The sequence below is a fragment of the Carassius auratus genome, chromosome 17, assembly GCF_003368295.1.
Source record: "Carassius auratus strain Wakin chromosome 17, ASM336829v1, whole genome shotgun sequence".
Taxonomy (NCBI): domain Eukaryota; kingdom Metazoa; phylum Chordata; class Actinopteri; order Cypriniformes; family Cyprinidae; genus Carassius; species Carassius auratus.
In genome coordinates, this window is record NC_039259.1 from 7487146 (window position 1) to 7515103 (window position 27958).

At 37.2% G+C, this 27958-nt stretch overlaps 1 protein-coding gene across 1 annotated transcript in view; it reads left to right on the top strand.

The window, feature by feature from the left end:
* Positions 1 to 27958, top strand: part of jmjd1ca (jumonji domain containing 1Ca) — a 63928-nt gene that overhangs the window by 17073 nt on the left and 18897 nt on the right. The window contains exons 3-4 of the mRNA XM_026285505.1: positions 14062 to 14175; positions 27604 to 27709. Of these exons, the coding sequence (XP_026141290.1) occupies positions 14062 to 14175; positions 27604 to 27709 (220 nt within the window). The remainder of the gene's footprint in view (positions 1 to 14061; positions 14176 to 27603; positions 27710 to 27958) is intronic.

The following is a 27958-nucleotide window of genomic DNA, read 5'->3' on the forward strand; positions in this document are numbered from 1 at the left end:
ATATAACTGAGAAAGAACCTCTGAGAAATACGTTTTCATGTGGGTTTAAACAGCCACAGACACACTTTGGTTTCCTATTTTTTTCCTCCCTCTCTCTCTCTCTCTCTCACACACACACACCAATCTGCTTGTGACTTTCTCTGCTGGTGAATATCACTGAGTCAGCAGCCGTTCTCTATCACAGTGACCTACACACACCATCTCTTCCTCCCTTTATCTTTCTCTTTCTGGTATAATCTCCCTGGCCCTCTTTTCTCTATCACTATCCGACCTTCTTTGTCAAAAATTAACACAGCATGTGTGTCAGTGTACTTGTCAGAGAGAGAGAAAGAGAGATAAGAAGAGATGGGGAAGAGACAGACGCAGTGTGTGTGATGCTGACAGTCAGACAGACCATTAGCACAGCACTTGTGTGTGTGAGGGTGAGAGTGTGAACGTGTCAGGAGGAAGAACAGATTATTTATACTTTCTCGTGTGTGTATTTGTGTGCATGTGTGGAAATTTGTACATATTTGTAAGTGCTTAGAGACGTTTTGACCTTTACAGGATTTTTTTATTGACACTATGAAAACAGAAAGACCTGCGTTTTTACGAATGTGAAATGAGGGGATTCTGGGAAATGAGAGGTGAGAGAGAGTGAAGAATTTAAAGTTGAATTTAGCATTTATTTAAGAGGCTTTAAAGAAGCCACATTTTACCCATTTGTGTACCCAAGTTCAGTTTAAATGTTAGTTTTCTTCTGCCACAAAGTTGTAATTTAGTTTTACTGGACCTTTAGTTTACTTTACTTTTAGTTTTACTGTTAAACAGCTGATGCTAGTGTGCCTTTAAAACTTTTATATGAAAATGACTGCTGTTATGATAAAGGCTAACCTTTACTAAACAAACATGGCATTGTTCTTCAAGATGCACTTTTTTGTACTATTAGGGTATCATAAACTACCTCACATGCAATATGCATTGCAATAAATTATGATTGTTTCAGTTGCACTTTATTTAGAGGACCTGCTAGCTTCATTAATTGAAATACATAAGAAATACTGTGCATCAACATATACATAAGTAAAAAATACATTTATATAAAAATGTAAAGTATCAGTGCAATATTTAGAATCTCAGTTAAAAAGAAAATATGAAGTAGAACAGCTTTTTCCACATTGATAATAAGAAGAAATCTTTATTTAGTAATGATTCAGAAAATTAAGCTTTAACATCACAGGAATGATAAATCTATTAAAATAGTCATTTTTAAATTGTAATATAATTTTGCAGCATTTACAGTTTTAACTTTAATAAAATAAAAATAACCACCTAAGTAATGTTGTCAGTGACTTGTTTGCATTATTTTATTTATTTGTAAGGTTGCTTTATATTTGATTTATGTTGAAGTATTTAATGGCTTTTAATGGAGAGACTTTTTTTGACTATCAAAAATGATATAATAATTTGTATTTAGATTTATCGACCAAATTTTCATGTCGGTGCATCCCTACTAGTTAACTATAACATACTTCTTTTATATTATTATTATATATCACATCATGCCATCATGCGGTGTGTCTGCATACATCGCTGTGATTTCACAGACTGGACATTCAGCATCTGATTTACTAATTCATGATTTGCTATATGATGTACGTGAGTATGTGCTCATTTCACATGAGAGCGTGACATCAGTTGGGCTTTATTACTGAAGGGACATTGCACAGCAGTGCCATCATTTCAACAGAGAGAAGCAGACATGATTTCTTTTCATTTGTCTTTACATTTTTTGCCTTCTCTACCTCACCAGAGACCAGCAGAGCACAGACCAGAGAGAGCCGTCTCTGGCTACACTTCATCAGTCTGAATGTAGTTCAAACAGAGAGTTAGTGGTGTGTGTGTGTGTGTGTGTGTGTGTGTGTGTGTGCAGATGCAGAGTTGTTTCGAGTTACCTTGAACTCTGTTCTCAAAGTCATATTTATGTACCAGCTGCAGAGCTTACATTACTCCATGACCCCACAGAATAACAGGTCAACCGCACGCCTGTGTGCGCCGTGCTGTGTGTCCTAGGAAATTTATTTCCTCTGGGGGTTTGGGGTCTCTCTCTCATAGGTCTTGGTTTCCCTCTATATGAATGTTTCCGACTTTATTACATGCGCACAATTCATAGCACACAGTTGTTCACAAAAAGATCATTTACATTTTCTGGGTTTAGATTTATTGGTTTAAAAAGCGTGTCTAATCAATCGAATTCATAAAATTTTAACAATTTAATAATATATAAAAATTTTTACAATAATAGGGACCTATGAAGTGTTTGTTTTTCTCAAATTCCATTTTATTATCAGCAAATTCTTTAATTTTTATACAGTTTGTGTGTTTATGATTTAATACAATTTCATCATCATCATCATGATCATCACCAGACACTTGGTTGTAAAATTGTAATAAAACATAAATTATTAATAATAAATAAATTAATAAAACTTGTTCAAATTAAAAATGCATTTATTTATTGTTTGTTTGTCAAATAAACTGCTCCACAACAGAGATTTACTCATGTCAACAAGAAAATTCAAACATCATTTTTCTTTTTGCAGTTTAATAATAACAGAAACTAGTCCATGTCACAATTTGAAGTTGATTAATCACACTTAGTCTGTCTTTTGATTTATTAATCCACGTTAAGGTCCAGTCACATTAACCACTGCATATTTTGTGGGCAAATTCCAGTCATTTCAATAGGGATCCATATTCCCAATGCTAATCCCCATGCAGATTTCACTCATGTTCACGTTGGCCACACAAAGTCACAATGCTGGCCAACAGAAAGTTTTGAAAAATATTTATAGTAATAAAAAAATACCTATTTTGCCTACATTTCTCAAACGTTGCTTACACAGTAAATTCTGCATTACAGGAAGCATAGGGCCGTACACTTTGATATCCTTTTCATCTCATGCTTGTTTGTCTATGTGTTTGTGCTTCTCTCACAATGTGTATGTGTGAGATTGAAGCCTCGGCAGGACTCTATATTTAGTGCGTGTGTGTGTGAGACCCCCGCCCCCTCGCCTGTTCTTGGCACTGTGCCTGTAACGGTCTAACCACATGTCGACATCTACCACCAGATGCACTCGCTCTCGCTCGCTCTCTTCTCTCACTCAACTAATTCTCAGGATCGCACACACACACACACACACACATTCACCCGCCACAGTGTTTACATACGTGTCAGAGCTCTGCTGTGTGTTAGACACACACACACACACACACACACATGCTCTGTCTGTCTCTCTCTCTCTGATGATTCAGCTGTCAGTAATGGCAGGCGGTTAAATGGATCCAGGTTAAGAGATTATAAGCCTGGCTGTGTGATGAGCTCCAGTCAGCGCCAATGATGTCATCATTTAGGAAGAGACAGGACCACACACACATGTACACACATACACACACACACACACATACACACACACACACACACACTGATGTTTGTTTGCGTTGTGATTGTTTAGACTCAGGGGGTGTGTGCAGGAGAAACACACACACACACACACACACACACACACACACACAGAGTGATGCACACTTGCTCATTTTTCCCAAATGTCGTTTTAATGAATCACAGCGGATTCAGGAAAGCCACAGACGACACATTAATCTCAAGTTCCTCACAAACTGAATTCACTTTTCTTTTCCAGAAATGACAGAAATTTGGATTTAATCGGTGAATAAAGGCTGATGTTTCTAGGTTCACCCTTCATGGAACGGAGATCGTGCTGTTCTGTCCTGCATCGGTTTGTGTGTGTGTGTTTTTACAAATGTCAGGTCACATCTTGTCTCTGTCAGTGTAATGTTTAGCCAGACTGTGTTTTTGAGCATCACAGTTTCTTTTGAACATTAGACTTGTATGTTCATATGTTCAAATTCACATCTTTAGGCATCATATTGTTGGTTGAATGTTGCATTTGTACTTTCTTATGTTTGATTCAGGCATCCAGAGGCACGATCTAACATTTCCTAACCCTATAAGAGCACAAATCTTTTGTTTTTACTGTGAGTGTGCACAATTGAAAGTAAACCGTTTGCGAAAAAGGTTTTGTAATTGAATTTTTTTTAAAATGTCTCACGTATATTCGTATACACGTATATTCTAGCGATTCAAACTTACATCGCAGTCTGTTCATTATCAAAATAAAATACAGTCAACTAAACATTTAACAGGTTACACTGGTCAGTTTAAATAGACCATACCGGTCCACTCTGCTGTTATGCCAATGACGTTTTTGCTCATATGAAGAGGATCATCTTTTCCATTTATGTGCGAATGTATGTTAAGTAGTTTACATAATAAATAATAGTTTAACATTCAAATACATTGCGATAACTCCCCGAAGCCTGCCCCACCTGCGATACTGATCGTGTTTGATCTGTGTGTTTGATTCACCGGTTTGGGGCATTAGAGTGCATTTGAATCTTTAATGCGAATATTTGAATGCTTTGGTCAGCATTTTTGTGCACTTTAGATGCATTTGATTCCAACATCCTGTCGAATTAACATTTTTGAGAACCATAGCTTAATTCATAACTTTGTATATTTAATGAAGCATTTTTGAGCATCGGGTTGTTCAAACATTGTAGTTGAACATTAATATATATAATTAGGAACTTCATTCATTCTGCATGTAAAGTTCATTTTGAGTATTTGATTCAGCAATTCTGGGGATCATAAGTCCTTTTGAATGTATTATAACGGGCTAAAATGCTGTCCATGTTGCTCACTCGTTTTTAGACACAGCCAGTGGTATCCGTCTGTCTATTAGTAAAACAAACCTCTAATGATTTTCATCTCTTACTGTAGCAAATTATTCATATTCAACACACACATACAAATGCAGATGGCTGCCAAATGACTAATCAGTTGTGTGACTCAGTCAGGAAGTGACTCCATTAATGTGTGTGTGTGTGTGTGTGTGTGTGTGCGCGTGCGTGTGTGTGTGTGGATGAGAGAGAGAGGGAGTTGATGCCTCTGAATTGCTAACTCATTTGATCATTAAATTGAAAGTGTCTTTCTCTGTCCCTCTTTCCTGCTTTGTCCCTGGCACTAATGAAAACAGAAAACAAGAACACACACACACACACACACACACACACACACAGCAAGACTGTAGTTGTGGATGTCTGTCCAAGCTGCCATTAGCAACATTAGTTAAGCTAGTCATTTGGTGCTTGTGGAGGAAATAGGCTATGTATTCGTGTGTATGTGTGTGTGAGTGTGTGTGTGTGTGTGTGTGTTTAACTGGTGTCTAGATATACAAATATGACCTAGATCCACAGCAGAGAGCCTGTGTGTGTGTGTGTGTGTGTGTGTGTGTAGCAGAAAAGTTTTTACACAAAGTTCTGTTAATGACTGACAAATTTGTTTTGTTAGTATATTACCCCAGGTCTGGTGTGTGTGTTAGTGTTGCGTGTGTGTGTACAGCAGAGCAAAGGTCATGAATGATGTATGTTTGTATTTTCTATTTATGGCTGGCAGATTTGTTTTTTATGTGTGCATATTTACCGCCGATCTGTGTGTATGTGTGTGTGTGTGTGTGTGTAGGAGAGAGAGTCATTTATGTGGAAGTGCATTCACTATTACTCACTCAGCTGGACATAAATTTACCCACCACACACACAGACACACACACACACACAGACACACACACACACACGTTCTCTCTTACTCTGTTTCTCTATAGCTCTCTCTTTCTCTCCCTCAAACACACACATTGAGGCTCTGTCTGGCTGTTGGCTGTGTGTCAGCCTCTTGGAGAGCCAAAACAAAGAGGGTTCTTATACACACACACACACACACACACACGTTTGTTTTTGTGAAAAGTGGGTTCATCCCTTAATGGTTTTTATACTGTACAAACTGTATATTCTATCGCCCTTCACCAACCTTACCCCTAACCCTCACAGGAAACTTTGTGCATTTTTACTTTCTCAAAAAAACTCATTCTGTATGATTTATAAGCGTTTTGAAAAATGGGGACATGGGTTCTGTCCCCATAAGTCACCCTCTCCTTGTCATACCCATGTCATTATACAGAGTTGTGTCCTGATATGTCACAAAAACGAGAGCACACACACACACACACACACACACACAAACAAACAGAGAACGAGACCGAGAGATAGAGAAAGGAAGGAGAACTTCTCCGTCCAACTTTGTGCAATTTGAGAGATCTCTAAGGTCTACAAGCTTTGTTCACTCTTGGTTTTTCTGTGTGTGAGCATTTGTCATGAAGCAAAGTGTGAGGATCAGCACTCCACGACACACCACAATCCCTGGATGTCAGATTTTTGTTTCCATGAACATGCTTTCCATGGGTTTTATTTTCTTTTTGTACGGATTGAAACTTGTATGCTGTGACAATAAGCATCAATAAAGGTAATTCCCACATCACATACTGTACATATACATTATTTCCACACTGTGCCATGAATTATGGTTAGAGAGATGCAGTTGTACATTTAAAGGGGGGGGGGGGTACAATGGTGCTTCATGTATTCAGAGATGTTCACAGTGTTAAAGAGATGGATTCTCATGCTACACATGGCCAAAGTAAAAATAAAATTCTTATGACATTCATTTTTTTTATCGTGGATCTAATGATGTAGATGAGAGTGGAACTCCTTATATGAGCATTTCTCTCAGGAAAAGCGCGCCCATGCACACGTTGACTAGAGGAGAGCGAGACCACGCACATCAACGCTGCACAGGACTTGTTCGAGAATGTCTCCAAATAAGTGTGTTTTTGGATGTGAGGGGAAGTTTTCCATGTTCAGCTTCCCAAAGAACCCAGCGTTACACGAACAGTGGATGCAGTTTGTTTTTCCGGGGCAGCAACGGAGTGTAACAAACTCAAGATTAACATGAGATCAGGTGAAGCTGTGTATGTTATGTACCCTTTAACGGCTGAACTCAAAGAGAGGTCAACTAGCTCTCAATCTGAGGTCATTTCATGTGAAATATCAGATCACAGTTATTCTTATCACACTGCTGCAGTATCAACTTTAATTGTGCATTAAAGTGAGTTCAACAACCTTATAGAAGCTCAGTGAACCGCACAAACACAAAACTGATTTATGATAGCTTCTTAACAGAGCTGTTGCATTTTAATAAAATAATACTGCATTCTGATCAATGTCTCTAAATTCAAGAGGTACAAATATAGAAATATATGAAGAAAACATATAAGAAAAGTCCAGCCTACACGTTGAATTCAAGTAGTGCTCAACCTGAAGAAAAAAAGATAATTGAGATCTGTTTCAGTGGCTATTGTAAAACTAAAACTAAAGTGTTTAAAAGTGTTTTTGTGAATTGAAATAGTCTGAAATAAAATAAATATTATACATTAAAAAGACGCTTTAATCATTTCAAATTAGAAATGTTGCCCTTGCAACTAACTGAAATTAAACAAGCTGGAGTACTGCAATCACTGAACTAGAATTAAAATAAAAACTGAAAAGAGCTATTTCAAAATATGAATGAATACTACAATATCATCTTAAAGATGCTCAATGGAGAATAAACAAATGAAGAAACTTCATTTTTACACTCGGTTGTATATCTCTTAATAAATATTAGGAGAAATATATGTTAATGAGATAATGTTCATGTTCATCTTCAATAATGATAATGTTCAAAGTCTCCTGAACTATGAAAGATTAAAACATCTGACTATATCTCTCTTTCTAATAACTTCAGTAATAACTGCATTAGAATACTATCAACAGCTCAAGCCTCCATTACCAGCTTTAAGTTGATGTTCTGGAATCAGCAAAAGAGGCTTTGGGTGAGATGCGGATGAAATAATCCTAATCACAATAGTGATTTATCTAAAAAAAATCAATTCCCTTTAAATATATCATCTGATCGATGTCTTGGGGTGAGGTTACTGTAGTAAAAGCAGAATAATTGACTCCGGGCCATTGAATTATTCCAAAAATAATGCATATATATATATACATACACAAAAATAAGCTTCTCTTCAGCAACAACTATTCTTGGAAAAATAAAGGTATAAAACATGAATCCCATTTTTCCATTATGAAAGATTCCTTATGAAAGACAGCTTGAGTTTGGAGGGATTTCAACACTAAATCAGAGCAGTTTGAATGCAGTCAAGCACTGAAAATAAAGTATTAGCTGAATGTCTTCATCAGAAATTCAAAGCAGAGGCAGTTCTTCATCCAGAACAAGCTCTGTGACTGCAGTCTCGCCAAGAGGGGAAAAAACAGACACGAAAGGTCACGTTTACCCAAAGAGAGCGGCGAACAGAGCAGGACACTCAGAAACACTCTCTGCCTTGCTGTGAAACATTTAGGACTAGTTCTACTCCAGAGGACAATATTACTCACAGGTCGCTCTTTCATAGCTCAGTGATTCATTTAAACATCACATTTTGTCACTGATCGTTCTCTTAAAATTGTTTAGGTAAAATAATATAAAGTAAGTGTGAAGCTCGATAAAATGCAGGTGGCTAGTATAGATGATATGGTCTCGGGAGGATTTGGTGATAAATACTGAAAGTTGAAATGTCTACCTTGTAGACCACAGTATGAGACATTGTGCTTGTGAAACTGTTGAAGAGACGAGAGTTTCCTGGGTCTTTTCTTAGAAGTCCAATCTGACCGGTCTTCTCAAAAGTCTATGTTTGTTCTCCAGTTAATAATGTTTTCATGGTGAGACAGCTGGCATATAAAAGTGAATTTCCGTCCTGTTGAACTCTAGTTCAGTACAGTAGAGTGAAAATAGGCATGTTATTTACAGAAGGGATGAGCTGAATTTGATCCTGCTTGAGCTAAAGGGCAGCCAGTGTGTCGAGACACGTGTCAGTATGTCATAGCCCAAGGGTCAGTGATTAACACTGCTGTCCCTCTCTCTGTCTGTCTCGCTCTCTTGGGTGTGGACTCATCTAACTGTTTCTGTTTTATCTCTGTTTATTCAATCAGCAGAGACTCCTGCTTGTGTTTGATTGTCCCTCTGTGTATTTGTGTGTGTGTGTGTGCGCACATACAGTACTCTGACCTATTTTAATAAGTCTTCCTAAATGTGGCTTTGTGCTGAGCAGACGTTTCTAATTAAACACACACATCCTTCTTTACACAAAATATAAACAGTCTCAAATGCGAATATAGCCTAGACGTTCATGCATTCCCTCACACACACACACACACACACAAACACTCTCTGTCCCTCAAAGCATGTGTAGAGACAGACTCAAGCAGCTTTAAAAGCTTAATGAAGTCTTAATGTTCCACACACACACACACACACACACACAAAAACCATGGCAACACTGTGTGCTCTGCCAAGAGTGAGGGTGTATGGCCGTGCTTCAGCAGGTGTGTGACCTAGATTGAGTTTGTGAGAGAGAGAGAGAGAGAGAGAGAAATGAAAGGACAGAGAGAGAGGGGAAAGTGTGTGTGTGTGTGTGTGATCACTGTTAAAGAGGCTTCCAGAGTCTGATCACGTGTTCGTTTGTGATCTAGATTTTGATCTTGTTGAATGTGATGTGTGTGGTTCTTGTTTTGCCTACACTGCTGTGATCGAATGTCACCACAAGGGCCGTAAAACATGAAATCCCCTACAGTGCGGGAACCAGTCGAAGGTTCTCATGAGATAAAATGGCTTTTTAAAGCACTTATGCATCACTGGTTTCTGCCACAGTTACAAAAAGAAAATATTAACCTAATACTCAAAAATTGTTTCTGTTGTTTCGACTTCAAAATATTGATTATATTATTTCAAGTAATTGTGAGTTTATTTCTCACAGCTGTAGCTTTATTTCTCATAACTGATAAGACCTGAAGGAGTAGTTCACCCAAAAATGACATTTCTGACATCATTTGCTTAACCTTGTGTCGTTCCAAAACTGTTCTGTTAGCAACATTCTTGAAAATATCTTCTCACATGTTCTGCAGATAAAAAAGAAGAGGTCTGGAAGATCTTGCATTGTGAGTTTAAATCTCACTTATTTGGTGTATTTGTAATTTTATAGATCAAAACTGCAACTTTATCTCACAATTAGGTGAGATTTATTTCAACTCTCAAATATAATTTCCATTTGGAAATATTCCATTTTGGATATTACATACACTGCGTATGAAAAAGGTTTGGGATCAGTACAATTGTTTTTTTTTTAAAGGGGTCATATGACGTTGCTAAAAAATAACATACAACTCCTTGTGCTCTGATACTAGTACGATCTGTCTACCGGCTCTCTTAACCTCTTTTCCCCTCATTGTTTTTGTTGTTATGGAAATAACACTCGCTTGGCATTGGTCAGCTTTAAAAAGGCAATTGACGAAGAGTGTTTTTTTACAGAAAAGTTTAGCTTTTTTCAACTTTTCTGACACTCTGAGCTGCAGAAAAAGACGCCAGTGGTGACATTTTATAAAAGGCTCAGGACTTTTTTGAAAACACGGTTTACTCCAAAGGATTATAATGAAAAAAACAGATGCTGGCAGCTTCAAAAAAGACGGCAAGTGTGAACATAGCCTTATACTGTCTTTTTACACGTTGTGTCACGTATCGTGCCGCATAAACATAAAACCATGTCTGTATTTGTGATCAGAGAAATTACAAACAACTAGCACTGCTCACGATTCTCGTTTGAATAGTCAGTGGCAAATCCTTTAAATATGAAAACATGCTTACAGACTGAGAGTCAGCATTATTTGTGAGAACACCGGCATTGTAGTCTTCTCTCGCAGAATCAGGAAACAGTCCTCGTCCGCCGTAAAATGTGTTAACACGTCAGATTATTTGAGTTCTGTTCTGGAACAATGCTGTAAATACAACTTAACCACTGAGTTCTAGTTATGTCCTCTTTTATTGAAGACCACACAAAGTAATTTCGCTTTCACAATGAAACACAGCTTCTCCATGACATGGCGGTGGCGCCAACAATACTACAGCGAGAATCAAAGTTACGCCTTTGTTTGTGTGAACATTTGGGCGGTGTTATGCAAATCTTCCCACGCAGTGATGTAGACATGTGGGGCGTGTTTTAACGAGGCATTTTAGGAGAGTATGGACGAGTCTTAACTTTTATAAAGAATATCTCTTTGGATTTGAGACTTTAGTCTTTGCAACTTTAGGGATCTTATCTGTTCACAAACAGCATGTAACACTCCAAAGAGAAAAGAAAACTTGAAATCGCATCATGTCTCATATGTCCCCTTTAAAAAAAAATCTGATGCTCATCAAGGCTCTATTTGATAAAAAAAACAACAACAACAATATACAGAGGAAAATTGCAGTAGACAAAGCGAGCTGACTGATGTTATCAAGTTCGCTGCTGTTTACAGAATTACTGGATTCAGGCGTCGTCGCGGACATCACACTCCCGAGTCGAATGCGCTGAGGTCTGAACTACCGAGGATGCACGTCCAAAATTTGCGTACTTTGTATTGAGAAATGCGCGCATACCTACGTCACCAGACTAATTGCCTAATCTTCCCAGTATTTTAGACTGTGGTGGAAATGCAGAAAGCAACGGTCTGGGAGGAAATAGTTCCTGGGGAAAAAAGTTCCTGGTACAATTGTTCTGGGTAATCTCAGTGGAAACGCGGCACACTATAAGAAATTGCAGTAATATTTCACAATATCACTGATTTTCTGTATTTTTTATCAAATAAAAACAGAAAAAACAGCCTTGATGAGCGTGAGAGACTCCATTAGAAACATAAAAATCTTACTGATCGCAAACCTTTGAATGGCAGTGTTTAACTTGGTAGTTGAACATTGAGTGTTGCACATTATTATCACTTTCTCCAATTGTTGTCTGTTACATAGGGACTACTGAACAGACATCTAGAAGTATATTTTAATGGACAAAGTATTCAAAATGTACAGTATAAATAAAGCTTCATAAAAAACCTTGCTTTTATTTTTACAACTCCACGTTGTAAGTGTTACTCATCAGGTCATCAAAAGTTGTGCACATGTTTGCGGTCTTCACACAAACTTGTGAGAGGTAATTTTAGGGTTAAGGGTAGAAAATATCAGTAGCTCGCTATAAACTGCAGAAGTCGATGGAAACTTCTCTGCATGAGAGGAAATGGTGTGCAAGTTATTAAACAGACATGCATGAACTGAAGATGGAGTGCATCTCATTTAAGTTTATGATTAGAGTAAGATTGGACTTTGTTTTATGGCTAGCCGAGACTTTGTGCTGTCTCACTCCAGACACTGGTTTATTCTTGCATGGACACCTTACATAATGCATCAATGATTTTCATCTTGATCGGCTGATTAGGATTCTTAATAGCCAACTCTGCACTGGAGGGTGGATGAAGGACAATATGATGGCAATATATGCTACTGCTATATTCTAATATTTCAATTATTAATAGGAAATGAGACCTACTTAAAATAGCTGAGGTGAAATGAACACTCATTTGACAAAATATTTACTTTTATAATTGTATATTCCAGTGATGGTAAAGCTGAATTTTCATCAACGACTGCTTCTTTTATAACAAGCCAATGACAACAGTCTGCTCAATCACTTCACCTTGGATTCTTTATGTAGGCCTATAGTTTTTTAAGTGTTGCAGTGTTGTATTAGTTCATCTTTTAGTGCTTGCATGTATTAAATACGTTTACAGTGCCTAGAGCTATGTCACAGTCTATATGCTGTTTCTGCAAAAGAATATTTGTCCTGACTGTTTGTCCTTTCTCTCTTTCTGACAGAACAGAGTCTCAAACCACAGTGCGGTAAACGTGTGTAACTGTGTGCAGTGTGTGTGACAGAGTGTATGTGAGTGCACTGCACACAGCAGAGTGTCTAAAAATAGCTCACACGCGTTCTGTTTGTCCCCTTACCCTCCAGCTCATGGTTTATGAGTCACACACACACATAGATAGTCAGACTGGCACACAGTACTTGTGAATTGAGGTTTTGGATGACGGATGTTTGGCTCAAGTCATCCCATGCATCAGGCCTCTGCAAAAGCACACACATATTGCTGGGGACTTTCCATTTTTAATATCGAGTTAATGATATTTTCTATTCCATTGGACATAAACCTAACCCCAGCCTTTTTGCATTTTCATAAGGACATCATTTATTATGTTTATTAAGTCGTTTTCCATGCTGGCTGGACTTTTGGTCCTAACAATGTAGACCAAACCTGACCCACACACACATCCCATAACACTTTGGCTGAATGTAGATTAGGTTTCACTTCAGGATACCTTAGAGACATGAATATCGTTGTGTTGCATAATACACATCGACTTACATGAGCTCACACACACACACACACACACACACACACACATGAAACAGGCAGCCAGACATGGAAACTTTGAGTGTGCTGGCCTAGTATGGTATATAAATAGAAACCATACATGAAGAACATGACTAGATCAATGAAAGAATAACTACATTTTAAGTTTGGTTGAGTCACAGTGATGCATCTGATATCATAATGGAAAAAAGCAACATTAAAGAAAAATACCATCTGGATATTATTCAAAAGATTGCCGTTAGTAAGATTTTAGAATGTTTTTGAAAGAAATCTTTTATTTATTTATTAAAAACAGTACAACCAGTAATTTTGTGAAATATTATTACAGATTAAAATGACTGAATGAGTGTAATTTATTCAGGTGAATTTTCAGCAGCTATTTCAGGGTTACATAAATCAGTCTAAAATATGCATTAAAAAAAATCTTATTATTTAACCAAAAAGTCAAGTAATCAAATAAACAAGCATAAAAAAGATAATATGGGAAATTCTCATGCCTGCAGGCCCTCAAGACTGTGTGTCAAGGTCAAAAGCTCTTGAAATATCACTAATCCTATTTTTGTAAAATATCATGTGGTGCAACTCCCCAAAATGACATTAATGAGTAATTTATGATGTTTGTAAAGCATACTTTTTAATTTAAAAACTTTTTAACAGTAATGTTTTAAAGGACCAGTCACATGAGTTCAAGACCGTCTGCTCTTGAAAAGTTTATGATGAAGTCTTCTGATGAATTGTTGAGACTGATTGGTTGTGATGTGTGTTTTACAGAGATTCCGGCCTCTGATTGGTCAGTCATGCGTGGGAGGCTGGACGGTGGTGGAGTTCATCTCTGACAGACAGCTGGAGTTCTACACTGAACAGAAGGAGCTCCAGCCATTCGAGGTGTGTGCGCAAGTTGTTTTTATTCAGATTCATGTGTGTAGGGGTGTTTTGTTGTTGTGTTTGTGCAACTATGTATGCTTGACATTCATTACATTACAGTGTGATGAAATTATAGTACACTGCATATAATACGTTTAGAACAAAGTTTTCTTCATAGGTCAAGTCATTACTGGAAAGCTGTTGATCTTTTTAGACGCTAAGTGTTTTATGACATGAATGAAACACATTCATAAAATATCAGTATAAGAACCTTAAATATAATGAATAAGATATACTGATATTTGCATTGACTGCTATATTTTAAAGCATTAAATAATTCACTTAGCCTTTTCTCATTTCCCTTTACAGTCTATGCTGGAAAAATAGTTACCGTCAACACCAGCATATTTAATAAACCTCCAACCTCTCTCTGTTGCTCTAGGTATTACAATTTTTGCTGAAGATATGATTTGAGTTGTTGCTTTCTCAGACCTCTTCATAACAGTGTGATGTATGATGACATTTCCCAGTCATTTCTGGTTTAATTAGTCTGTGTTCGTAGCGCCGGTTAGCGTTTGTGAAAGCGCCTCTAGGAGCGTATGTCCCAGACAGTTTGTTTAATTGCAAATTAGCATTTCATCATATGGCAATAAAAGAAACGTGATAAAACTTGTTGAATAATGATAATGAGTGTTAACTATCAGTTTTGATTAAATTATTATATCCTTTCTGAATTAACTGAATTTCTTGTTTTATTGACCCCGAACGTTTGACATCACATGAAATCACATGAAAAATCACATGAAATCACATGAAAAAAAGGGATGTTTTGACACTAAAAATACTTTTTGCATGTCAAAGTAAATCTATTGCATGGCATGTAAAATATGTTTTCTGAATTCTAAATATATATTGAGCATGTTGGTTATTTGCCAGTGTAAAAAAAAAGTGTGTATATATATATATATGAAGATTTTGGTTCCACTAAAATAAGGTTTTTAAATTTTTTTCCCAAACTGTGACAAACGCCAGTCTCCCTTTTTTGCAGAGTGCGATATATCTGCTCAACCAATCACAGCGCACCATTCCACGCACTGTAAACTCTAACAACCAATCATAAAGCACCATTCCACGCACTCTAGACAGTAAGTTTAAGTCCAGTGCTTGTATGATTAGCATTGACCAAGTTCAGAGGCTGTCATATGTGGATCAGCTTACTATGTTACTATGAAATGACTTTCATATGGATTCAATGGATTTATTGCATTTTGGGGAAAAAATTATAAAATGTTATAATAAATCATTGAAAATCAAATATAACCTAAAGATGCTGCGTAAAGTTTGAAACCGAAAATAGTGGTTTTCATCTTGCCACATCCTTGGAAAGAAAACACATTTTTTACTCAAATTAATCAAAATGGATTTATTGCTTTTTGGGACCTAACTCTACTTCAGTCTGTGTGCATTGAATTTATTAAATCCACGAGTTTCACAATTTGAATTGAATTACTGAAACAAATGAACTTTTTCATGACATTATATTTATTGTTGAATGTCGAACAATAAATGTTGAAGCCACATCAATTTAGTAAAGTTTGGGGAAGAGCAAAGAAAGAGCAACATTTCTTATTTTCAGGTTAGAGCATGGAGTACTACTTTCGTAGTTTGCACAGTCCAGGGTGTGCTGAAGGGGTTAAATATATTTTGTAGTGTGTGATGTATATTAGTTTTAAAGTGTTTTAGAGCTTATTCTAACAGTGAATTCGGCAGTGTGTGAGTGTGTGTTTTTGTAAGGGGTGTGTAATTAGCCGTAGACACATGCTCCTCACTCTTTACATACTCCTGCAGGCTGTGTTTGTTTATCATAATCACATGCCGCAATCACATCATTTAGTGCAGGAGAAGGCACTATGACACACAGGACTGTAGCTCTCTGTGTTAAAACAGTTTACATTCACCGTGAGCTGTGGAGAAACACACACACACATCCCACTGCATCATTTCATCACTCCCGGTCTCTGATGCCTGTGGATGGATGATAAAAGAGAGAGCCCCTCTCTTTCATCTGAGTGTGTGTGTGTGGAGAGGGAACTGAGGCTGTGAGAAAGAAACACAAGGCAGAGGGAGGGGAAGCATTAGAGAGAGAGAGAGAGAGCACAGGCACGTGACACTGATGTTAGAATACTGCAGTTCTGTCATTTCTGTGAGAAACAGCCTCTAAACCACAACCCTTCTCTACTCTGATCCCACCTTCTGTTTTCTGTTCTATTCTACTGAACTTTACTCTGTTCTATTGAATTCCATTCTAATTCTGTGCAACTGTACTTTACTACATTCTTTTGTGTGGAATGTACCCGTTTGTACCATTTATGCTAGTTTTCTGCCTTATTCTGTTCTGTTCTATTTAATTCTACTCTTAATCAGTTAAATTTTATTTTGTGCGTTGTTATTGCCCTCTTTTGCACTCCACTGTGCTCATTTATTCTGTTATTTTCTACTGTATTCTGTTCAGTTCTTCTCCATTCTATCTATTCTGCTTTACTCCACTCTTTACTCCGCTCTGTTATTTTTATTATCTTCTTTCCTTTTTATTTCTACTGTACTCCACTGTTATATTCTACTGTTATTTTCTTGCCCACTTTTTGCTTTTTTATTGTGTTGCACTCTTATTATATTTTAATGTGCTCCACTCAACTCTATTTTATGCTACTCTATATTATAAAAATTGTATTGTTCTCCTATCTACCTTGCTTCTACTACACTGTATTGTTTTCCATTCTATTGTACTTTACTCTTTTCTGTTATTCTGCTGTTCTCCACTTTGCCTTTTTATAAATTTTTTACTATTATATTCTAACACACTATATTTTATGAAATACTCTTTTATTCTGTTCTTCTATAATGTACTTCTGTTCTTTTTACTCTACTCCACTCTATTCAACTGTTCTGTTGTAGTTTAATCTATTCTATTTCACTTTATCAGTATATTATTCTATTCTGTTCTATTCTGTTCCACTGTACTTGACAGTACACAGTTTTATTCTGGTCTGTTTGTGCTTTGCTCTTCTGTTCTATTTCCACTATTAATCTGTTCTTCTTTGTACTATTCAATGCTGATGTATTCTACTCTTCTATTCTGTTTCCTTTATGTTCAACTTTACTCTTTGCTCTACTTACTATACTGTGTTTCTCCCCACTGCTCTGTTACCCACAGCTCTGAATGTTGAGCTCTGAGACGTGAGTGAATTACTGAGCAGCCTGAGAGAGAGAGAGAGAGAGAGAGAGATAAAGGTGGAGAGAAAGTCTGAGAGAGATCTATCAGGGAAAATGGAGCATGGACAGAGGACCATGTGTATTTATTGCTGTTTCCTTGACAACTCAAAGCTGTGTTTTTACTTAGCACATGTTAAGGGGCCTGTGGAGGGTGTGTGTGTGTGTGTGTGTGTGTGTGTGAGAAAGTATGTGAGCAGACGAGTAATGAGAGAGTGTGTGTGTGTGTGTGTAGAAGGAAGGGTTAAGCACTGTTGACCTGTTGAGCTGAAATGGGAACAGTGCAGCTGTTTTTAGGAAGCTCCAAACAGTGTGTTTGCCTGCGTGAGTGAGTGTGTGTGTTCTTGTGTATGACAGAGATAGACTGAAGTAAGTGAGAGGAGGAGAGGCTTACTGAAGGGAAAAGCAGGCAGAGTGGTTTCCATTAGACTCTGTGGAACACTTTCCCTTTTGAGGCTGTGGTGAGAAAGACACTCGGCTGTGAGTCAGCCACACACAGTCCACACACACACACACACACTCACACACACACTCACACACACACACACACACACGCACACACACACACACACACACACAAGCTGCTTTCCATCTCTGTTTCACACACATACACAGTTATATTTAATTTAATTTACACTTTCACTCTTATCCACTCTTTTGTTTATATTTTGTTAAATTCAAAGATGAATATGAGACAAAACTACAGAATGTCACATTTTAATACTGGGTGTTTCAACACATAAATGTTTTACCAGCTAAGAAGATCAGCACTTACAGAGTTTCATCTGTGTTCTGTTGCATTAATTCTTCAGATATTAAAAGCAGGGAATGTGTCGTATCAGTTTTATCCATTGCTTTTGCATTCTAAGTCTTGCATTCAATGATGACACACACACACCAGGATGAAGTGGATGGGGCTGACTTTGAGAAAATAACAAGCAATTTGGATGCTAAAAGAAAAGAGGAAGTCAATTAAAGCTAAGGCAAAAACTAAAAGGGCATGGAGAAATCAGCGACAACATCAGCAACCAAGAATGACCTGATCGGCTGAGAAAAACAACAGTAGTTGATGACAGACAAATCATAAAAAATCATAAAAGCTGTGAAAATGAACCTCAAGATACATGTCTTAAAATCACCAACAACCTCCAGAAAGCTGGGGTGATGCTCTGTCAATTTACAAGTCCGCAGGAGACTTTGACACAGAATTACAGAAACTACACAGCAAGATGCAAACCTCTGACCAGCACCAAAAATATAAAGCCAAGATTAGAGTTTGCAACAGCCAGTAGAGTTTGGGAACAGGGTCAAAGACTCACTGCTCTGATTGCATGCAAGGTATCTGCAACATAATAATAGTTTTTAATCGTTAATCTGTCTCAAGTTCAACTGTTCCAATACTTGTGCTTACATCAGATCTGAACTCTAAAAGTGCGGTCCTTTTTATTTGGTAAAACATTTATGTGAAGAAACAGCTAATAAAATTTGACCTTCTCAAGCTTTGTCTCATATTCATCTTTTAATCCTATCTGCAAATGTCTTGACTCCACGGCAAACATCAATTTTGTCTTTACTGTTCCAGGGCACTGTATATATGTATATTTGGTGGCCAAAATGACAAAATGATTAGAACATCAGTATTTTCATATGTGTACATATTTTCATACACATAATACATTTTTATACATATAATTTTCATTATATATGTATATATATATTAGGGGTGTGCCCAAAGCTGAATACCTTATTCGGAAAGGCACGAATAATGTCTTCAAAAATGAATAATGGATAAAGAATAATTCTGCCCGAATATTCGGCTGAGGCTGCAGCACAGTCTGGTGTTACTAGATTCACAGGTGTGCCAAGGGATCAGTGTAATATTTTACACAAACCTCTCAATTCACTCAATGAGTGTGTGAAGTAAATGAACGTAAACTTTATGAATGAAAAGAGCGCAAACACCGCATTGCTGTTGCGTCTCTGTGCATCTCTCAGAAATCAGAACTTGGCAAGAGTAGGGCTGATATTACCTAAAATATTACATCTGTCACGTTCTACTATTTGTTCTACTATTTAAATCTTATAGGCTACGGTATGATACATGAATGAATAAGCACAGTGCGACTGCCAATCAAATAGCCACGTTGCCGTCTCTGCACGTCTCTGTCTCTCAAAAACCAAACGAGCACTCTGTGAAGAGTATAGGCTAATAATCAACTTAAATAGATATATTTTCTACTAGGCCCACATGTTTGCTTCCTTAACTTTTGCTGGTTTGCGTGGCATGTTTAGTGAAGTTAAAAAACGACTCGTTTAAATAGTTCTGCATAATGAAATGTTAGTCTTGGATTAATTCATTCACTAAATGTTTGTCATGAAATCTTCCTACTTGTATGATAAATGTATTTGTAGAAATTATTAATTTTATATTTTAGAACACTGAATAGGGCAAATAGTCGAAATAGTTTTATACACTCTGTTCTCTTTTTTTCCCCCATAGTTTTTCCTGACCTGCAAATTACTTAAGTGAAATACTTAACTCTGCAGGAACCGGTGAGCCAAAGGAATTCAGGTTGTTTTACATAGTCCTCTAAAATTACAACGCAGTAACAAGTGTTCAATGTAGCTAAATGAGTTTAAGAATGAAATAAGCACAAATAAAATAGCAGTGTTGCAGTTGCCTTTTTTCATGCATTTCCTGGAAATTACTTAAATCAATTTCCATATTTCTAAATTGCGTAGGAACCCTTACTGTTTTAATTCAGATACTTAAATATCTATCTATTGGATCATGAAAGGTCCCCAAACTGGGACTCGATCTTACTTTGCTCGAAGCACAACCAAACTACATCTCGTAGCACTGACTATAAAATGAAATTAGTGCCGACTTTTAGAAGATGTTTAAATAGGCTAAATGTTATAATCATAAAAAAAGAAAAAGAAAACTGCATATTTGTTCAGTGATAACTATGAAAAAAATATAAAACCATAAATCAAATACTGTACGACGTTCTGGTTCAAGCTCCGCCTACTTCCGGTTTTATCGGAATACAGATACAAATCCGAATAATTTTGTGATCGATACAGATACAAATACTGGCTTCGCTGCACACCCCTAATATATATGTATATATACCCTTATTTCTCTTACTTTACTGTACACCACTCTTCTCCACTCCACTATTACAGTCTTCTATTGTTTTATTCCACTGTGCTGCACTTTTCCATTATTATTCTATTATCTTTGTTTTCTACTGTATTTGACTATGTTCTATGCTATACTTTATGCTGTATGTTCTATTCTGTTCTACTGTCCTGTTCTGTTCTGTTATACTCAACTCAGTGTTCAATGCTGTTGTATTCCACTCTTCTCTGTTGATTATTGATCCAACTTTTATCCAACTGTATTGATCCAACTTTCACTTATCAATCAATATTGAATATTGGTATAAGCCACATTTTCAGCATGGGTGCATCAGTAGTTTGTTCATTGGGATTTGATGAGTTGGATGTTGATTACCATGTTGTTAGAGAAAATTATTTGTAACAAAATGTACAAATGAATTTAGATAACTTTTTTATTTATAAAACATTCATGTCATGTACAGTGTGTTCATATGGTAATATGGAGGACAACATGACCCTCTCATACAGTTTAAGTTAAAGTTTGTAATTTCTGTGCCTTTTGTGTAAACAATTATGACCAAAAATATAATTTTAAAACCAGTTTCTTCTTCTATATATATATATATATATATGTGTGTGTGTGTGTGTGTGTGTGTGTGTGTGTGTATCTCCCCTATATTGGTCAGGGAATCGGGCAGTTTCACCCCAAACTCAGGCCAGTGGCTGAAATGCTGCATCAGTAAAGCATAAGAGAAGGTGTTTTAAAGGGGAAAAAACACTGTCTTCAGCTTTAAATGATGATTATTGAAACCTGTGATCTGCTTTGTAGATATTTCTGTTGATCTGTCAGTGATATAGTACAGGTTTTCTCATTTAAGCAGTAAGAGCGCCTCTCTCTCGCTCTCTGATCCAGCACTTGTAGTTCTTCTCTTACTGAAGGACAGGTCTTCAGACTCCTGCATTGATTTTTATGAGCACTCTTTCTGTGTGTGTGTGTCAGTCTGAGACTCTATCCTCCCTCCCTCCCTCTCTTCCTCCCTCGCTCTCCTCTGTTTGTCATTATCTCATCTACTTCATCACTCTCCCTCTACACCTCTCTCTCTCTCTCTCTCTCTCTCTGTCCCTCTCAATCAAGCCTTTCTGTCTCTCCTCTCTCAAACACACACATCTCCCTCTCTTTCCTGCTCTCTCTACTCTCAAATTTGAATTCAATGAAGCACTTTCCGGCATCATCTATTTCTAACCCTCTGTATCTCTCTCTGGGTGTGTGTGTGTGTGTGTGTGTGTTGCTGTTCTCGCCGGAGGAAGGAGCACAAGCTTGTTTGTTCTCTTCATGCTCTCTCCAGCTATGATTTTTGTCTGTACACACACAAACACAAGCTGCTACAATCATACTAGCTCATTCTTCTCAGTAATCTGTATGCTCCCCCCCCCCCCATCTCTCTCTTCCTGATGCAATAGTTGGATCAGCCGATGTCTCTCTTGCACATGTTGCCGTGGTGATGCTTTGGCTGAGCGCTAGTCTGAGGTCATCTCACTCTTCGTGTGACTCTATCAGCCCGTCCCCGTCCTGTCTGTCTCTCTCGTCTCGTCTCACCTCTCCCCTCCTGTAGAACATAGAAACCACTGGAGGAAAAGATCAGACAGAACTAGGAAACTGGAATTAAACCACCACTAAACCTCAAAACCAAACCGTGACTGATGACGAAAAGCAATGGTGTATTTTGGTTTCTAAAAATACAAATACAACCATAGCATCCATCATTTCTGTTCAGTCCAGTTGGGTTTATATCAAATATTACAATGTGTCCACTATTACTGTCATAACACATTTCGTAGCTCCGTAAGTTTGTTACAACTAATCTGTTTACAGGCTATCTTCATATTTACTACATAAATACAGTATAGACTACAATATATCAGTATTTTTAAATATGCTTTGAAGTCAAGAATTTATTTTCTGTAGAGCGACATATTTCCAAGTAAAACAGAATAATATTGCTGATTAGATATTAGAAAGTTGGCCATGATGTTAGTGGTCAATATAATATCACTGTTCTTGCTTTTTTTTAGTGGTTTCCAACCTGTGGCTAATGGACAACTGCTGCTTGTGCCATACACTGAAAAAATCACATTTTAGGTTTTTATGCTCATCAAGGCTGCATTTATTTGATCAAAAATACAGTAAACGCAGTTATTATGATTAGTCAGTATAGAAATAAGTGTAATAACATTTTTAATATAGTTTGACATAAGTTGAATCAGGCCAGATTTCACTGTCACATGATTCTTTAGAGATCATTTAATACCAAGCTGATTTCTTATTATTTCTGTTGAAGATGAATGCTTAATATTTTTGTTGAAATCTTGATACTGTTGTTTCAGGCTTCTTTGATGAATAGAAAGTACAACATTTATTTGAATTGCAAGTTTTTGTAACAATTTAAAAGTCTTTACTTTTTATACATTTTAATGCCTCCTTGCAAGATTTAATTTAATTCAAAATGTATTACTGATCCCAAACTTTTGGAAGTACTGTAGTCAGTTTTTTTTTTACTTGTGTTTTATAATAATATTAAACTGTTGTATAATGGCCTAACATTAAATCTGCTTGCTTTGAAGTCATGTACTCTAAAATTATATGCTGCCTACAAAACTACAGGAATATTAATAAACTGCCTAAAAACTACAGGAATATTAGAGGGTTAAGCTCAAGATAAGCTTAACTATTGAACCCATATATAGTAAGTGCATAACTGTCAACATATTCCTGTGTTTTTACACTCTGAGGTACGAGTCTGAATGATTGCCTTCGGCAGTCAACAGAATGTCATGCATGTTGTTAATAAGGCTTCAGTTTCCATTTGATTACATATGCAGCTGGTAGATGCTTACGTCCAGTGCCACTCTCACTGCATTCAATATCAGTTCATGCATTCCCTAGGAACCAGACTCTTGACCTTGGTATTGTTAGCATCATACTCTACTGTGTGAACTACAGCTTGTACTTTACCTGGGATATTCAAGACCAGGGTTCAGTCTTATTACCGTAAATGGAGATAATGTGATGCTCTTGTGGGTAAAGTAGCTGTCATCATGACAGACATGAATGTTAACACAGCCTTCACAGTGACAGATGATCTGTAGTTAAAATATCCAAATGTGCTGCTGAATTAGATAAAGAATAAACAGAGTAAAATTAAACGCTTTTTTAATAGATCTCATTTTCTCAGCGCTGTGTTCCTTCACGTCCTCTGGAGTGTGTCACTGTGTTTCTCTGTCATCTTTTTTTGTTTTGGTCAGCTGAGGTGTGTGTGTTTAAAACTTGCTTGTTTATGTGTGTATGTTTAGGAGTTAATCAGATTGCGACAGTGTGTGTGTGTGTGTGTGTGTGTGTTCCACACTGTGTGTGTGTTTGATTGAGTGAGTGAATTTCAGATTGTTTAGAGAACTTTAAAAGCAGGAAACCAGCCCACCAATCAAAGAAAGCCACGCTGTAGCACGCTAATTAACACTAATTAACCTTACCATCATCGTTAGCCTAATTTGCCCTTCATCCTGCCCACATAACACACTCTCCAATCACACCTCCCTCATCCCCCCGTCTTATTATCTCCTCTTTCATTCCTCCTCCTAAAGGCCAGTGAAGCAGAGCTGTGTGTGTGTGTGTGTGTTTGTCAAAGAGAGAAATAGTGTGAGGTGAGAGAGGCACAGAAACAGCGGGGGAGAGAGAGACAGAGAGAGACTGTGTATGTTTGTGTGAGCGAGACAAGAAAGACAGTCTGAGCCGGAGAGAGAGAGAGAGAGATCAAAACCTGCCTGCGGGTAAATGAATAAATCATGTCTTCCCTTCGTCCTGAGAACTGAAGCACGGATGAGTAATACACACACACAAACACACACTCTTTCTCTCTCCTTCTCTCTCGTTCCCTCTCTGATGCAGTCTGCTCACTTACACACACACACACCGCCTTCTGTTTGCTATGCAAGGGCAGATAGTAATCAGAGATGGCCGCTCGCTCTATCTTTTACTCACACACACACACACACACACACACTGATATTATTAGAATTCTTTACACACACACACACGTTGATCGCACCCACACAGCTGGGCAGCAGCAGATCCCGTTGCTCCACTGCGGTGAGCTCTTGTTAATAATGTTTAGGGGTGGGATGACCAAAATCTTACATCACTCTAGAAGTAGTTTTTGCTTCACAATTACAATATGTATCACAATATTGCATCCTGGAACACAAAACCAAGTCGCTGGGGTATATTTGTAGCAGTAAACAACAATACACTGTATGGGTCAAAATTATTGTTGTTGTTTTTTTATGCCAAAGTTCATTAGGATATTAAGCAAAATTCATGCTCTAATATTCATGGCCAAATATTGCTCATTCCTAATAAACCTAATTGTCCTATCCAAATGAAGTTCTTGGCAATGCATATTACTAATCAATTTCAACTCAATCAGTTTTATTGTATTTACGGTAGGAAATGTACAAAATATCCTCACGGACCTTGATATTTACTTAATATCCTACTGGGTTTTGGCATAAAATAAATATTGATAATTTTGACCCATACAGTGTATTTTTGGCTAATGCTACAAATATGCATGTGCTGCTTATGACCGGTTTTGTGCTCTAGGGTCACATTTGTTTCTTTAGTTTGGCTATTTCTGTCATTGGAAGTCACAACAGTTCACAGTATTGCTGTGAAAGATTTCTCTTCCCTGTACCTGAGCCTCTGTACACAAGTGTGTGTGTGTGTGTGTGTGTGTGTGTGAGAAAAAGAGAGAAAGAGAGGGAATATGATGATAATGACTCGGGGGTCAGTTGTATATGAGTCACAGAGGTGAAATTGGACCGAGACATTAGACTAGCCAGGTGAAGACTGATGGACAGAGAGAGAGAGTGATTGAATTTGACTGCTTTTTCCACAATAAAAATATCAGTGGAAGTCTTCTTTAAAAGGTTAGTTCACAGAAAAATCTAAATTATGTCATCAATATCTCACCCTTCATGTCGTTCCAAACCCGTGAGACCTCCGTTTATCTTCTGAACACAGTTTAAGGTATTTTAGATTTAGTCCGAGAGCTCTCAGTCCCTCCATTGAAGCTGTGTGTACGGTCTACTGTCCATGTCCAGAAAGGTAAGAAAAACATCATCAAAGTAGTCCATGTGACATCAGAGGGTCAGTTAGAATTTGCTGAAGCATCGAAAATACATTTTGGTCCAAAAATAGCAAAAACTACGACTTTATTCAACATCGCTTTTCTTCCGTGTCTGTTGTGAGAGAGAGTTCAAAACAAAGCAGTTTGTGATGTCCAGTTCGCGAACGAATCATTCGATGTAACCGGATCTTTTTGAACCAGTTCACCAAATTGAACTCAATCGTTTTAAACGGTGCGCATCTCTAATACGCATTAATCCACAAATGACTTAAGCTGTTAACTTTTTAAATGTTTCTGACACTCCCTCTGAGTTCAAACAAACCAATATCCCGGAGTAATGCATTTACTCAAACAGTACACTGACTGAACTGCTGTGAAGAGAGAACTGAAGATGAACACCGAGCCGAGCCAGATAACGAACGAACGATTGACGCATTCACGAGTCGAGTCAAATATTTTAAACTCTTTTCCGAAGGTAAACGGAGGTCTTACTGGTTTGGAACGACATGAGGGTGAGATATTAATGAGATAATTTTCATTTTTGGGTGAACTATCCCTTTAACTCCTCCACTCATTATATCAATTCACATTGCTTTGATTAATTAATTAAGTTTTAATAATATATAGTATTTAAATAAATATATTTTCTAATTATGATAAATTCTACATTTACATGTAGTCATTTAGCAGACGCTTTTATCCAAAGTGACTTACACATGAGGACAGTGGAGGCAATTAAAATCAACAAAAGAGCAATGACATGTAAGTGCTATAACAAGTCTCTGTTAGCTTAACACAGCACACGTAGCAAGGTTTTTTTTTTTTATTATATAATAAAAAGAAAACCGATAGACTAGAAAACGAATAGAGCAAGCTAGAGCTTGCTTTTGTTAATTGTATAACAAATTAAATAATAAAAAACAAGTAGTTTTTTTAAGAATAGAATTAGAATAGAGTCATATAATATCTACTTTTATATTAAGAATTATTTTAATAATTGATTATAAATAATAAATGCAATAAAATAATTATATATTTGATCATAAAACCTATTACTTGAATGCTATTTTTGAATAATATTATATATAAATAAAATATATTTAATAACTGACAGTTATATTGATAATTATAAATAATTATATATATTATATAACACATTGATACTATTTATTAATATATAATGTATTAATTTGTAACAGTAATTTTCTTTTTCTTATACATTCGTATATACATATATCAGCTATTGTCACAAACAAAAAACTGACTTACTCGAGTAAGAGATAAACTTGTAAAGGCGAGGCGAGTAGAGCGTGTGTGTGTGTGTGTGTGTGTGTGTGTGTGGGAGTGTGTTTACAGGTGTGCTGTCAGGCATGGCATGTCAGGACTCGTGATCTCTGTAGCGTACTGAATGGAAATGACAGAAAGAGAGACATGTGTGATGTAATACTTATTGGAAATGATATGTAGCCTCTGTTTCCTGTGTTTATTTGCTGTGTGTGTGTGTGTGTGTGTGTGTAACAGGCAGAGCTTATGGGAGTTCAGCTGCAGTTCGGCTTAAATATCCCTCACACACTACCGTTACGTAATTTCCAGTCTTGAGTGTGTGTACAGTGAGAAGGTGTGTCTTTTGTGTACATGGATGAGTAATGCCATGTGTAATGCTGCGGGTGTGTGTGTGTGTGTGTGTGAGCGCTGTCTCTCTCTGACGTCCCTCCCCCGTCTGAAGCTGTCTGGTATGCAACTGTTGCTTTCCTTCATCTTCACATTTTCTTTAGGAGCCTTCGGTGTGATCATAACAGCTTTTTAGCCCTTCTCAGAAAAGGAAAGAGAGCCAGAACTTGTCTCAAGCTGTGTTGTTTTGCTGTTAAAGGATGAAGTGGACGGTGGGAATCCAGCTGTGAGAGATGATCCGTCTCTGCAGGAACAGGTCCAGGCCTGGCTCAAACAAAACCAATTCCAGAACATTCTTCAGCAAGGTATTCTAGCCTACCTTCTCACTGCTTTCTCTCTTCAGAGGAAAGGCCTTTGTAATGCTGATCAGTGTGAGGATCCTGTGATTTGGATCTGTTCTGTTAGTCTGCGTTTGATGAGAAACATGATCACCTCTGAGTTGACTGTTTGAAGCCTGACTGTCAAACAACGGAGTACACAGAGGATTTAGCATACTCAATATCTTCATTAGCGCTCATGTTTGACTGGTTTCAAATAAAAGCTAAGAGCCACGA